Source organism: Amphibalanus amphitrite, unplaced genomic scaffold, assembly GCF_019059575.1.
Source record: "Amphibalanus amphitrite isolate SeventyFive unplaced genomic scaffold, NRLGWU_Aamphi_draft 001091F_arrow, whole genome shotgun sequence".
NCBI lineage: Eukaryota > Metazoa > Arthropoda > Thecostraca > Balanomorpha > Balanidae > Amphibalanus > Amphibalanus amphitrite.
The window spans coordinates 83,804-97,936 of record NW_024882585.1 but is presented as its reverse complement, the minus strand read 5'-3'; the positions used below and the strand labels follow the sequence as shown (position 1 = coordinate 97,936).

The 14,133-nt window shown below is 46.0% G+C and overlaps 1 protein-coding gene across 1 annotated transcript; it reads left to right on the top strand.

Annotated features, from left to right (window-relative positions):
• The first annotated feature begins 7,966 nt into the window (after positions 1–7,966).
• LOC122370025 (C-type lectin domain family 4 member F-like) lies at positions 7,967–10,215 on the top strand. Its single transcript, XM_043345256.1, has one exon. The coding sequence runs from the start codon at positions 8,056–8,058 to the stop codon at positions 9,796–9,798; it is 1,743 nt and encodes a 580-aa protein (XP_043201191.1). The 5' UTR covers positions 7,967–8,055; the 3' UTR covers positions 9,799–10,215.
• The last annotated feature ends 3,918 nt before the right edge of the window (positions 10,216–14,133 follow it).

Below are 14,133 nucleotides of genomic sequence, written 5' to 3'. Positions count from 1 at the left end.
CCGCATACGTAGTTATAAGGTCATAGGACTCATAGGTACCTACTTACATGTCAAAAATATGAGAATACAGGATTAGCCCGTATGATAAATCATACATTTCTTCACATGCAAATTCCGTCTTTTATTTGCAGTGTCTTGAGCTTAGAAAATATTTGCTATCCTCCGTTTCCAGACCACATCCAGTCTCCTGCGTTGAAATTTTCAAAGATGTGGCCGGGTCTGCCATTGCACCGCGTCTCTGGATTTCATTGAGGAGGCCTCGGGCCTGTGGCTTCAACTGCCAGCCCTCACCACAAATGGATAGACCAGCCAAGGCCGGCGGTGGCGTGCCACAGGCGGCCCCCCGAACCGTCTGAAACACCGCAGCGATTGCGGCTGATTGAACCCCACCAAATAGCCGCCCCAACAGTGCCGACGGAAACTAGTTTCCTCGAGGCGCACGTCAATAAGCACGGGACAATTATGTGGCTGTTGAAACCTAAAGCAAGGAAGCATGGGAGGGTATAGACTTAATTGTATGCAAAACTACTACAGAACATGCCATGAGGGTGATGCACTTATCTGGTCATCCGAACAATGTCCACCTTTAGTCACGTCTGTTTAACGCTATTTCTGTATGGATTTTACCTAAAAACGTAAGATTTCATTCAACCTCCTCGTTTATTCGCTGACATTTAACTTCCACAAACTTTCAAGCCCTAATAGACTCTATTCAGCGTAGTTGTTTTCGTATAAGCGCGCAAACAAGAAGTAACAAAGAACTTTACTCCAGAACTGTAACTATAGCGCAGTGTGACTACAAAACTAGCGGATACTTATTCAAGCGAGATAAATAAATGATTTAAGACTATAACGTGACCGTTCTCACAAATACAACGAAAGATACAATTACCTACCAGACCATGGCTTATTATAATACATGACATCCTTGTTGCATCAATATCCAAATATAGTTTCACTATTGCCAAACGCATTAATCAAAATTAATGAAAAAAGATTTGATCCTTACAAGCTAAATGCTCAGTATCAACATGAGCAAACAGGACGCACTATCCATCTGAGTACGATGTGCCATGTGGTACGTACTGTATTAGCTGAGGCATGCCTCACACAGCTGTCTACGCTCGTTCTAGTTACCCTTAAACTAATTCTTTTGTTTTCTTTCCTTATTTGATACATCAACACCTGTACAACACTTCATGAGCCTAAAAGCGTTCACTCTATCATTGCATTTTTCTCTGCTCGCTTTACAACAAAAAATAGGCAAACCAGTTTATCCTTTCGCCACATCTATTTTGAGACACAAATAAGCATCAATAAATCCTTTCACCGAATCACCACTAAACAGAGCTGTGTTGTATCGTTCAGGTTTCCTGCCCGCGTTCCCGACGACTCGTCAGAACCAGGTCGTCCTGTACGACCCTGCAGTATTCCTCCACTTTCGGCTGTCCACTGTACCTACTGCACCGGGCACGAAGAGATACAGTCACGCCACAGCCTCGCTGATCCGTGCACCGGACTCCGCCACCCCGGCAGACAGTCAACACCAACCAGTCACCATCGCGCAGCACAGCGATAGCTCTACTCACTGGCGGGTCAACGAGCCTATGCACGAATGACAGGACGGGACGCGGCGCCCCCGTGCAAACGGGGAGGGCGCTTAGGAAACGATAGGACTGACAGAGCTTAGAGCTAACTCTGAAATAACAATATGTAACAATAATAACAATATTTAAAATACCACCCAAATTAGTTTTCTGATGGTCAGGCACGTAGCCAGGATTTTGCTGAGGGAGGGGCCACAGTTCGCGGCCTAGTGTCGTGCACCCCTTCCAAAAAGGAAAACTCCTCGGATTTGGCCCACTTTTTTTTGGGGGGGAGGGGGTGCAGTTGCTTTTTTTATTTTTTTATTCGCATTCAGGGGGGGGGGGGGCATGGCCCACGTGCTCCCCCCCCCCCTTGGCTACGTCCATGTGTGATGGTGGTCATACTTTGAGCAGCCTTGCACCCAGGGTAAACTAACTTACAACCCAAATGTTAGGTAGGCCTAATATGAATGCAAAAATATGCGAATGCCAATCCTATTAAAACTTACTTACCAGCATTGGTATACCCAGTTCACCACGACCCCCTCCCCCCACCCCCACCACCCGACGATTAGCTCCTATAGCACTTAGAAACGCCAAATTTATAGGGTAGGTGGATCCATAAGAGATCTCGCCCCTGTACAAATTTTGCTGATATAGGTCAATATTTAGGGGGGTTTGGGGGTATAAATGCAAAAATTTCGCTAAAACATAACAAAAGTATTTCACGTATAACGTTTTATCTAGTACCTAAAGAAAAAGCAAAAATAAAAGCAGCAGTGAACTCAGCACGTCCGTGCCCATCGAATGCCCATCGATCCTTGTTACCAATTTAAATGAAACTGAAATTTTCTTAAAATTAAGTGAACTTAAAGTAATTTATTAAGCTCAAGCTCATTAAAGCGCATCATATCGCATATCATTCGAATTGCCTGATCGCAAGGAACACGATGACACCATTTTTGAAGCTCTAGCCTCATTGTGTGCTAAGTTATTAGCAAAAACGTAGTTTGACCTTAGTTGACCTCAGTTGACCCGACCTATAGCGTTCTTACAGCTTGCAAACATCAAGTAGATATAACTCAAGGTTGTACAATACAAAAACGCTGAAATGAAGCACAAATCTCTTATCTTTACATATTTAGACCCATTCAGGCAAATTTCCTTAAAATTTGTCATGACATCTAGATGACCTCAGGTCAACTGAATATGAAAAAACTGTGGTACATATGATGGCACTTGGTGAGCTAAGCATATCCTGCAAGTTTGACTCAAATCGATGACACTTTTCATGAACAAAATAGTGCATTTTTAGTACCGTTTTGACAATGTACCGCTTTTGTGACCTTGTGACCTGACCTGAGGTCACTGGAACTTAAAATTATCAGGTCATGTGACAAATAGATGCCCCAAGTCGTGTCTGAAATGTGGTAGCGCATTGCCACTGCACTCACGCTATCAATGAAAAACTCTGTCATTCAGTTGCCGCTAAATTAGTCCAATTTTCCCCTGACCTTGTACCGCTTTTTGTGAACTGGTGACCTGACCTGAAAAGACTGTGACTTGAAATTTTCAGGATGGGTGCCAAAAGGTTGCCCAGAGGGTATGCTAAATTTGGCAGCGCTATGCGCCGCCGTTTTTACGTTATTTGCGATAAACCTTGGTGGGGGCGGGGGTGGGGGTTGCATCAACCGACCCCCCCCCTGGCCGGGCGAGGGTTAATAGGACACTGCATTGCCAAACTCAAATAACATTTGTTCTTTGATTACGGAGTAAGCGGAGCGAGCGAAGTCTCACGTAGAATAGCAAAAATTTTCTGAGTATGAGCGGCCGTCCGTGGTTACGATTCTGCGATGCTTATATCTCAGCAACCACTAGACCGATTCACTTGCGTTTTTTTTTTTTTGTAGGGTCGCTTCATTTCTCCTACCATGTATTGAACTATTTCCGATACATTTGGGTGACCCCTAATGCACGTGCCACTTGCAAAACGAAGGGGTGTCAGTTTTGTAACAATTGCAATACCTCGGTTATCACTAGGCCGATTGCGCTCAAATTTGGCACATCACTAGAAACCGGTTAGTGGGCTGCCGACCACACGTCAGTTTGAAGTTAGGTATATCCCCTCGTAATTCCTCTCGCTCGCTCCGTTTGTCGTCCCAAAATGTGTTTTACTGGTAATGAAGTTGAAGTGTAATGATGATGTTGCAAAGACATAAGTAAAAGTATATTACTCATGCACGCAAGAGTATTGCCACTTACGAAATACGAATGCAAATGCTGACTAATAATCTAATTTTCGCTAGCAAATCTGAGTATAAGTACAATCACACAGCGTTCCTTTTTTCAACCGTGGCGTCATCTTTCTGTAGGCCCAGCCGTCCGTCCACTGACTGCTTAGGTATAGGTGACGCTAGAATCGGCTCACACCTATTCTGTGGTCGGTGGCGTTGTCACTTGTGAAACCAAAGCCAACCGCACCCGTTGGAAGTTTTATTTCATTGGCGATGACCGATGGCAAGTGGACGGCTTGGCTCCTATTGAATACCGAGTTTCAAAACTGTACCCGTGACCCCACATGACCCTTTTTTAAAGGGACCCTCCCACCTTCAAAAAAGTTTTGATTGGCATGAAAGTGATGTCGCTCGGTTCAGAAAGAGCGAAAACGAATATCTACCAAATTTCACCGAAAAATATTCACCGGTTTTCAAGATATTAGACTTTTACTTTTGTTTACTTTTTGGGATCTCCGCTGTTCCTAGCGACTTTATTTGGAAGCAATAGTTTGGCAGCTGAAAGTGCGGCACTTGTTGCGCGCAAAGCAGCATATACCACCGCGTGCTACAAAACGTTTTAGTCAAACATTCAAAAATCGTTAGATATCTGCGCTGACGTCACACATTCATGATTCAGAGGGGTATTCCTATGCATTAGCCCCTCTGAATCAAAATGCTGCAATTTTGAAATTCAATATTTCCGATTTAAGGCATTTCTCGATGTTGTGAGTGCCGAAACCGGTAATTGTGAGCCAGGGACCCCATTTTGGCTATCTCAACTCAAATCTAATGTTAAGGTGGGAGGGTCCCTTTAAGTCACGTGGGGTCATGGAGGTTCTTAGCAGCCAGTCTTAGCAGACATTAGCTTTTGAAAGACATGCTAGAGTGATGATCCATATTGCATCGCGGATGTTCTCAGGTCAATAATACTGCTGGATTGATTATATGAATCATATTCCATAGTTATTAGCAGGGCTGCGGAGTCGGAGTCGGAGTCGGAGTCGGAGTCGGTCGGAGTCGACAGTTGTGACCGGAGTCGGAGTCGGAGTCGGAGTCGATTTTAGAAACCCGAGCCGGAGTCGGAGTCGGAGTCACCGAAAATCTGTCAACTCCGTAGCCCTGCTCGGTCTGCGGAGTCGGAGTCGGGAGTTGGAGTCGGTCGGAGTCGACAATTCTGCCCGGAGTCGGAGTCGGATTCGGAGCTGGTTTTTGAAAGCCGGAGTCGGAGTCGGAGTCGGAGTCGCCGAAAATCCATCGACTCCGCAGCCCTGGTTATTAGTTAGTCCTAGCTCCTATGTGAATCATGAGATGTTAGTGTCACGGATGTAAGCAATCGGACTTTTGTCTCCGTCTTGAGTTGGAATGTTAGCCTCACCTGACCAAGAAGATTTGACATCCTGACCTGAGAAGTAGCTTAAGCTAGCGGAAACGAGGAATGTAAAGCTATAACATCTACATTCCGGGACTCAAGATGTGGCAGAAGTCCAGAACAGTTCATAATAGTAGGGCATCCATAACATTGGATACATGACTTTTTCTGGTTTCCGGTTTCCAATATACATGCCTATTTATGTCGTAGGCATTCCTATTTACTGTTTAGGTATAGACGAGCTTGACGCTTGACATGATTTTTCAAGTTCAACTCATAAGGCCAAAATATAGCTCATTTGACATGTCTCAAAGATAAAATAAACGCCATGCTAAGACAATCTTAAAACTTTGTGTTGAAACCTACTGCAGCATTACTATAACTTATATAAATTTGGACGGTTTTCGCCATGTGGGGGTCATAACAAGCGTTGACCATTCTCTAATCGTCAAAGGATATAGACAGGATAGCCCAGTCGGACAGTGCAACGGCATTTATGAATTTCAAGCGGAATGTCCTGGGGGGATGGCCCCTAACAAGCCGATGTGTTACTGGCAACTGGAGACGTCAACAAATGACCTCAGTTGTGGTTTCTTCCCTGCCGCCGAGCCTCTGTGGAATAGGGACTCCCCTGGCCCCTTCAGAGCTCCAGCTGCATGCAGTTGGAATGTCAAACCTAGTCCAATCGTCGTCACTTACAAACAAACCAGCCAGCAGGGAGGCTACGGGACTGACCGCAACAGCGCTCTCAGAATTAGGGGGCATGCATAGTTGCACATACATACTTACATAAGAGAAGTCGTGATAATGATCGAGATGTACTTACATAGGTGTCCCAAAACACGAAATAGTAATACATGATAATACATAACACGAAATAAGAAAAAAAAAACAGCTGAACATCGTATTCGAGGCCCGACATCTAGAAGTGTTGTGGGCGATGAGGGCTACAATTGCCACTCGTTCCGTCGTTTCAATCTTCAGGACATTCAAATCCTTTTCCCCCACGCTGTAACCTTTGGTCCAGGCAGGACAGGCGACTAGTTCCCAAGCGGGCGGCTCCCATTGGAACGCACTACAGCTCCTAAGGGAGCACACCCGTAGTCGGGTGCAGTGAGTGCTTGGGGGGGGGGGGGAGGGGCTGGTCGGCCTGCCCAATTGGATGGGCTCAGCCCCGGTGACTCACTAGGCTGCCTGTCCAGACCATTCTCCCCCTCTAATTCTTATAATCCTCCCGGTTCTACAATGGTCTTAATGAACCGCAAGGGCCCAATTCCCATGACAAAATAAAACAAACAAGTTACGATTGGACCACTTCTTCATGATTTTAGCAGAAAAAACAAGCTAACGTGAATAATTGGGATGCTCCTGTCCTTGAGCTATAAAGGGAAATTGCCGGCGAACGTCACTTGGGAGTTATGATAGATAAGAATGTAGTCGTTAAAAAGTGTCATAAGAACAAAAACGTCATCAATACCCCATGGCCAAGGAATGGTTGGAGTTGGTGCAAAAGTCTGGCCTTTTTGGCGATTGCTCAAAACGTAGGCATCTGCGATATAAGAGCTGAACTTTGGCCACATAACCTGGCTCTTAATACAAACAAGATATTTTAGCGCCATTCATGTTTTAAGTTCAGTTAAAGGGACTATCCCACCTTCTAAAATGTTGTTAAAACCAGTTAAATTGTGCCCGACTTTATAGATTGGATGACCAGGAACACGGTTCTGGCATTTATTTTTCATTAAACATCTTAGGCTTCCCATATTCCAAACACAAACTTTCAAATATGTGACGTCACAGCCCAAAATTACCTCCTTCCCCAGGCCACATTACTGTCATAAAGCTGATTCTTTTTACTCTGTAGGCACCACAACAAAGTTCAGACCAAGTTTTAAGCGATTTTTCAACGAACAAACCCATTTAAATCAGAATGACTAAACGAGGTGACGTCACACTAACGGTCGCTCCATGTTGAAGATAGGGCCTTGCGCAAGGCCCATTTTCAAATGAAGGGAACGAATTTCTTCAACACCAAGAGGCCGCGGGGGTTGCAACCTAGATAGATAGTGGTTTCTGAACCTCGCCGCAAACTTGGCTATCTCAACTCAAACCCCATGTTAAAGGTGGGATAGTCCCTTTAAGCTTACCCGTCGCTATCTTTTACGTGCAATGTGTAACGTGTCTACCCATAAGAAATTGAAAGGACCTAATTAGGGCTTGAAAGAGGAATGTAAGCCATAGCAGGAAGACAGACATCTTTTCTTAACAGTGATGCTTTGTAAATGGAGATATATTTTGAAACGAAAATTCAGAAATTCGTGGTGTTTCTGAGAAAGCCATTGCATTGGATCGCATTTTTTTGTCATACAACAATGATAGTTTTTTTTGCTATCATTGTTCCTCGGTGTGATGCTTCATTCCATTCTTAGGCGGAACACTGGAACTGCGCATAATTTACATGCAAAAATTTATATTTTATTTAAATTTAGGTAGGACCTATTTTTGCGTTTGTAAATGCAATATTCGAACTCAAACACGCGATGGATCTGACTATAATTGCAACAGCTCAGCTCAGTCGGGTCAACTAAACATGTCTGCCTTGTGTTCAGAACGTGGGAATGCCAAGGACATATAAACGAGGGCTGTGACTCCCCCGAAGGGGAGGGGTGGGGGAGGAACAAAATCTGACACACCATAGCTGGTTACACGGGAATCACCCTTCAATAAACACAGACATCATTGAGCATAACTGCACAGCCATCGAGCTGGCTCCGGCGTCAGACGTTGGTCAGTTGTGAGCCAGCTGAGCGTCGGAGGACTCACCATGGAGCTCGTCCTGCTGACGTTCAGCGTGTTCATGCTGAGATCAGCCGCCACCCTCGACGACGCTGAGTTCGGCCTCGCCGCTGCCGAAAGGATTCCTACAACGGAAGACCCTGACTTGGAGATGATACCGAGTCTACTCAGCAGCGGAAGCTATGATCCAGTTGTCAGCTCGACAGTTGCCACCACCAACATGAGCGCTGAGGCTGAAGCCAGTGAAGGTATCTACACCACAAGCAGTGTTGATGTTGGTGGCTCGTCTGAGTCCTACGTCGGGAGCGATTTTGGTGGCGTCAACGCCAGCTTTGATACAACTGCCAATCTTATAGCTGCTTCTGACAGCCTTATCGTCAACGCCAGCTCTGATCCAGCCGCCAATCTTGCAGCTGCTTCTGACAGTCCTGCCCTCATCGTGGTTCCAGTTGCCAATCTTACAGCTGCTTCTGACAGTCCTGCGCTCATCGTCAACGCCAGCTCTGATCCAGCCGCCAATCTTGCAGCTGCTTCCGACAGTCCTGGCCTTACCGTCAACGCCAGCTTTGTTACGCCTGCACGTTCTACCTCCACTGGACCCGCCGTCATGGGAGCCGATCCCGCTACTCGCTCCACAGCTGCCGCCAGTTTTGGCCTCACTGGGACGAGATCTCGTCTAGCCCACATGCTGTTCCACGTGTTGAAGAAGACCTGCTCCGAAGGCGCTGCACAAGGCATGACTGAGGAATTGAGAAAGGAGCAGAACCGCATCAATGAGCTACACGACGACCTGCTACGTGAAGTTAATTCAAGTTTCGTCAATCTTCAGGGGCAGCTCCAAGAACATGCTGCGCACCTGCAGGGTCAGCGCAGTGGACTGATGTCAGATCTGGATGACCTGGTCACCTCAGAGCGGAACAGACAAGTGGACGCCATTCAAAGCCAGCACCGGCAACACCGGGCGCATCTCCAGGAGCTGTTTCAGCCCATCACGCCGCTCCTGAACCAGCTGGTTGAAAACGGTGAGCGCCAGATGACCAGCCTCCAGACTCAGCTGACATCAAGCGAGCAGCGTCTAAGTAATCGGATGGACGATATTCAAAATCAGGAAGATGAGCAGTCGTCAGTTTTCAGGAGCCTTGTGACATCCGGTCAGAGCCTTAATGAACTCTTAGAAGATCTGCAAGCACAGCAGCAGCAAATGACAGCGGTTCAACGTCACCAAGAGCAAGAGATGTCCTCCTTGAAGGACCTGCTGACATCCACGGCGGCCAACACTGAGAAGCAGTTGAAGGATCTGCAGAACCATCTGAGCTCCGTTCAGAACATGCTAAGAAGCCCCGCCCGACAAGCCTGTCCGGACGGCTGGATCCGACGAAGCGACGGCTGCTACATCATCTCTTCCAGTAGGGCATCCTGGACATATGCCAAGCGACTCTGCTCGTCAATGGATAGTCGTTCGCAGCTGGCGTCAGTTCACAGGGAGAACGACGACCTCGTCACATCCCTGGCGTCGTCGGTGGGGCAGTCTGTCTGGATCGGACTCTTCAGAAGAAGCTCGTCATCTACGAGCGCAACTCAGTGGGCCTGGGTGGACGGCTCCCCGCTTGACTTTACCAATTGGGCTTCCGGAGAGCCCAACAACGGTCGTGGTTTCTGGAGCCTCGATAGTGGCAACGAGAACTGTGGTTTGTTGCTGAGTTCGGGTGTTTGGAACGACGAGGGATGCGCCGAGGTGAACAGATTCATGTGTCAAATCACGCTGAAATAGCGGGATTTATTGCAGCAGTCAAATCTGCCGAATTTCCTGCCAGCGCTTTGCTTTTCTCGCAATCTATTTACGCTTTGGGTTGCTCCGTCTGGCGCTTTCATGTGATGGTTCATGTCGCAAATAAAATCATTGTTCGAACGACACGCAAGTACAGCTCATGTGTAAACGCAACGTTGACGTTGAGGACACGTAAGAGTGATATTTAGGTAGTGACATGAATGCATTGCTTGTCCGCTTTAGCAATCGCTACGAAGAAGACTTGGGATGATCATTGATCATACCCATGTACGGGGAGTTTCTGCTTGATGTTTTAAGATATAAACAAAACATTATGATATAATGTTCAATAATAAAAAGCTATGTAGGTATGTATGTCTATTGCATGCTAGTTATTTCACGCGAATACAAGGTGCCATAATTTGCTCATCGTATTTCACTCGCCCACAAAAGGTAATGCAGTTATGCATGATACCTACACATTGCAATCATATGAATATACCCTCTGTAGTTGTTCCACGTAAAAATCATCTATGGCCTGTGCGCCATAGGTGGTGCAGCTGAGCGCACATAAAAATTACTGTGCGCTCAGCTGCACCAACGTCACACGGTTAGCATTCATTACCAGTGGCCCGGTGAGTGAGTGCTGCCCACACCTTACACAGCGGCATGGTCGTTAGTCGTTACGGTTCCAGCGCAATATCCAAGTCGGTTCCTCAAAGCGAAATCCATCCTGTCGCTTGGCATCCATGCACACATACAAATATATTATGTATGTCCTGGCGCGGTGACCCAAGCTTGAAACTTGCCAGAACCAACCAGTTTCTGCATGCTTAATTTTCGTCGTTTGTCAAAGAGAGGTGATACGATCCCTAGACATTCCTTGGCGGCCTTGCATTCCTGAGCTAAAGCGAAAATCGGCAGCCATATACTAGTAGGTATAATTATGCAGCTCGTTACGAGTAGAAGTAAGTGACCAGTGATGTAATTTGTAAGCCATTTTTATCGGTCGATGCAATTTCACAGAAGATGAAGCACATGACACAATTATATCACAAAAACATGATATGAATATAATTGCATTTTGTATTTTTCATGAGTACGGTATCGATCGTTAGGTAGCTCTATAAAAGTGGTGTGGTGTGAGATATTCTTATAGAACTAAGAATTTACCAATCGTCAACAGTTTAGGTAAATTAGCCCGCGCACCGACGGGGGTCTGCGCCAACTTAGAACCGACGGGGGGAGGGGCCGATGACCGCCCCCCCCCCCCCGAGATCTCAAGAACGAAGCAAGATAGCGACAAGCAGTAAACGGCATGGGATATGCACGGATAAGGTCTACAATTTTTACAAAGGTCATATTCAGGTCAGGTCAAAGATGACGTCACAGGGGTAAAAAAAGTCAAAATGGCGGCGCTAGATATGGAGAGAGTTTTTCTCGAATAATTTTCTAACTAGTCAAGATAAGAACAAACTAAAGGCATCATCGTGATTCTCTCGTCAATCCGCATCGAATGATATATATGTTGACCTCGAAAGGTCAAGGTCAAAGGTTGACCTCAGGTCACGTGAACTCGAGGTCATCATGTATATCATTCGATGCGCCTTGACGAGCTGAACACAATGAGACCATCCGCGCGGCTGTATCTTGTTCCTGTACGGAGATATTGGCAACAAACCTTTGGTGACCTATGATGACGTCACATGACCTTACAGCTGCCAACAGCAAAACAGACCTCAAGGTAGTGAAGGTTGATCGTATATGAAGTCATGTATGGTTTATGGGGCCATTCCGACCCGTTTTAGTGGTAAAAACAGGGAGTTGATTTTTCCCCCATTGACGTATACCTAATGGGGAGGTCGAGAAATTGACCTGACCTTAGGTCATCGATGTCAAAATTCCGAGATATGCAAATTATAGCTACTAATGACCTTATAAAATCCTGCGACTTTCAAAGGCCTCCGACATCTACTGTAGCTCTGGCACAGTGACAAAGTTGCAAAAAAGTGACTTGAGGCTGGGTCGTTCAAAGTGACCTGGTGACCTGACCTTAAAAGTTAGGAGGTTCAAACTTGCACACCATGTGTAAAATTGATGAGAGAATATTTGTACCCAATTTCGCGGCGCTACGCGCCGCGGTTTTCCAGCTATCTACGAAAAACCTCAAGGGGGGTGGGGTGGATATCCGCCCCCACGTCGGTGCGCGGGCCAACAAATGTAGATGAGCTCAAATGTGACCATGTCACAAATATTGGGAAATCACATCACTCAGCATCACGTTCGAACACAAGCACATACAGTCTGCTTTAGGTGAATTCAGAAAGGCGGCCTTGGACGTTGCGTTGGACAGGTTACCCCCCCCCCCCCCCCGCAACAAAAACTCCAGAACACTCTGGATTACGATTCCTCATGTGCTAGTATGCGGTTTAAACTTTCAAGCACTAAAAAGTTGCTGAATTTTCTTTCATTCGTAGAAAAAAAACGGTAAATTAAATCGATTTCGGGCGCCGCGAGTCGGGGGGGAGGGAGTCTTTCCCCAAATACCTCCCCCCTTTGGATTCACCAGTGCAGCAGATTGCTAAGAGTGCACTGACGCCTATTCATGCGCCATATCTGAGGACTAGGAAACATTCAAAAGTTTCCAGTGCTTCCTTATAAGTGACAAAATAGTTATTGGAGGAGTAGCTATCTACTTAGCTGGCATGACTTCAGCTTGCTGTCATACATATCCAATTGTGGTGTCAGTTTCAGAAAATGTAAGTCAAATGTTCGGCCAATGTCCGGATAGTTTCGTCGACTGTCCATCCAAAAATGTCCAAGCCAGCCATTTGTCTAAAAGTGTCCGAAAACTACGCAATTATTTGTTAATATTTGTTTTCCAAACACCCTTAACTTCGTTATTCAATTTGCTTTTAACGCACTATTACCAGCCCAAAATGTTTATCATATCAAGATCTTAGCTTTATAGTATTATTCGTCAATCAGCGCAATAAACGATTACATTCAAGGGCGGCGCCACCGTGGGGGCAGTGGGGGGCAGACTGCCCCCACTGGCAGGAGGCCGTGGGGGCAAGACTATGTTTTTGCCCCCACAAAATTTGGCTGATGTTGACAAGGGAACAGAAGACCGGTGCAACATTCATGATAGGCGGTTAGTACGCCTGTTTTTTACGGTCCCCGTATCAAGTGCATCAGCAGAACATTCGTTCTCGGACCGTCTGTCGCATATCTCCTACTCACTCCCACTCATTCTCCTACTCATTTTCATTCACCAGAAGGCTGCCCTCGCCCCTCGAGCTTGACCTCGAGGAGGTTGAGAGGCAGTTTGTTAAAAGTCGGCCAGAGAAGAGATCACCCTCTTTTGGGAACCCTTAGACTGAGACTGATCTCAGGGAGGTATGACAAAATGTGATAGGTATGTATGTTCGGGTTATCTGGAAATGTATGTGGGTCGCCCTAATGGAGCTTATTCTGGTATAGGTATTAATCGTCTGTGAGAGAATCGCACATATACGTTCTATGGGAAAGAGAGAACTAGGTACCGACTATTGTTGTGAGGAATACACCATTTTACATCTCAACGAACAACATAACGTTTTCACAGGCTTGTGTCTCGCAATCTAGTTTAATAGTTTTATTTGTTCGCGACCCTAACCCGTCCGGGCCCGGGGGGTAATCCCCCCCCCCACCGCAGCCCGGGGTAGTTCTCCCCCCCCCCCCACCTGTCTAACAACGTTAATAAGGCAGCTACAGAAACAAAAATGGTACCAAACGAAAGGTATCTACGAGAATATTCTAAAGCACCTAAACTTTTTTCTTTTTACCTCAGGCCAATTTTCAAGGTCAGAAGTCAAGGTCAAAGGCAAAAACCGGCACTTTTGTAGTGGTCTCACTCAAAGTACGTGTTCCAGAGGACGGCATGGTGTATAAAACCGGCTAAAATAGATGGCAAACGAACGAAGAGAGTCTGGGGATTCGGATTCCGATGATGTGCATAACATTCAAATTCAAGGTCACGGTCATGCGCAAAACTGACCACAAACTTTGCATTTTTTCTTATATCTTGTATACTAAATTCCGAGATGTTTTGAAATGTTTTGGGGCTTAGCGGACCCTTATTTGTGCTTAAACTTACGATACAAGGCTGGTACAGAGCACAGGGTCAAAGTCACAAGAGTATCCTTGCTAGAGACTATTTCACTTATTCAACTCAGGCATAATAATTAAGACATGTTTTGCCATCCTGATGCTCTAAATGAATGCTTAGAGTAAAATGGATGCCAGAATCATGACCAGTGGCTACGAAATCATCACAAACGACCTTTCATGTGTAAA

Coding starts and splice junctions, on each gene's coding strand:
- LOC122370025 (XM_043345256.1), top strand. CDS start 8,056: ATGGAGCTCGTCCTGCTGACGTTCAGCGTGTTCATGCTGAGATCAGCC.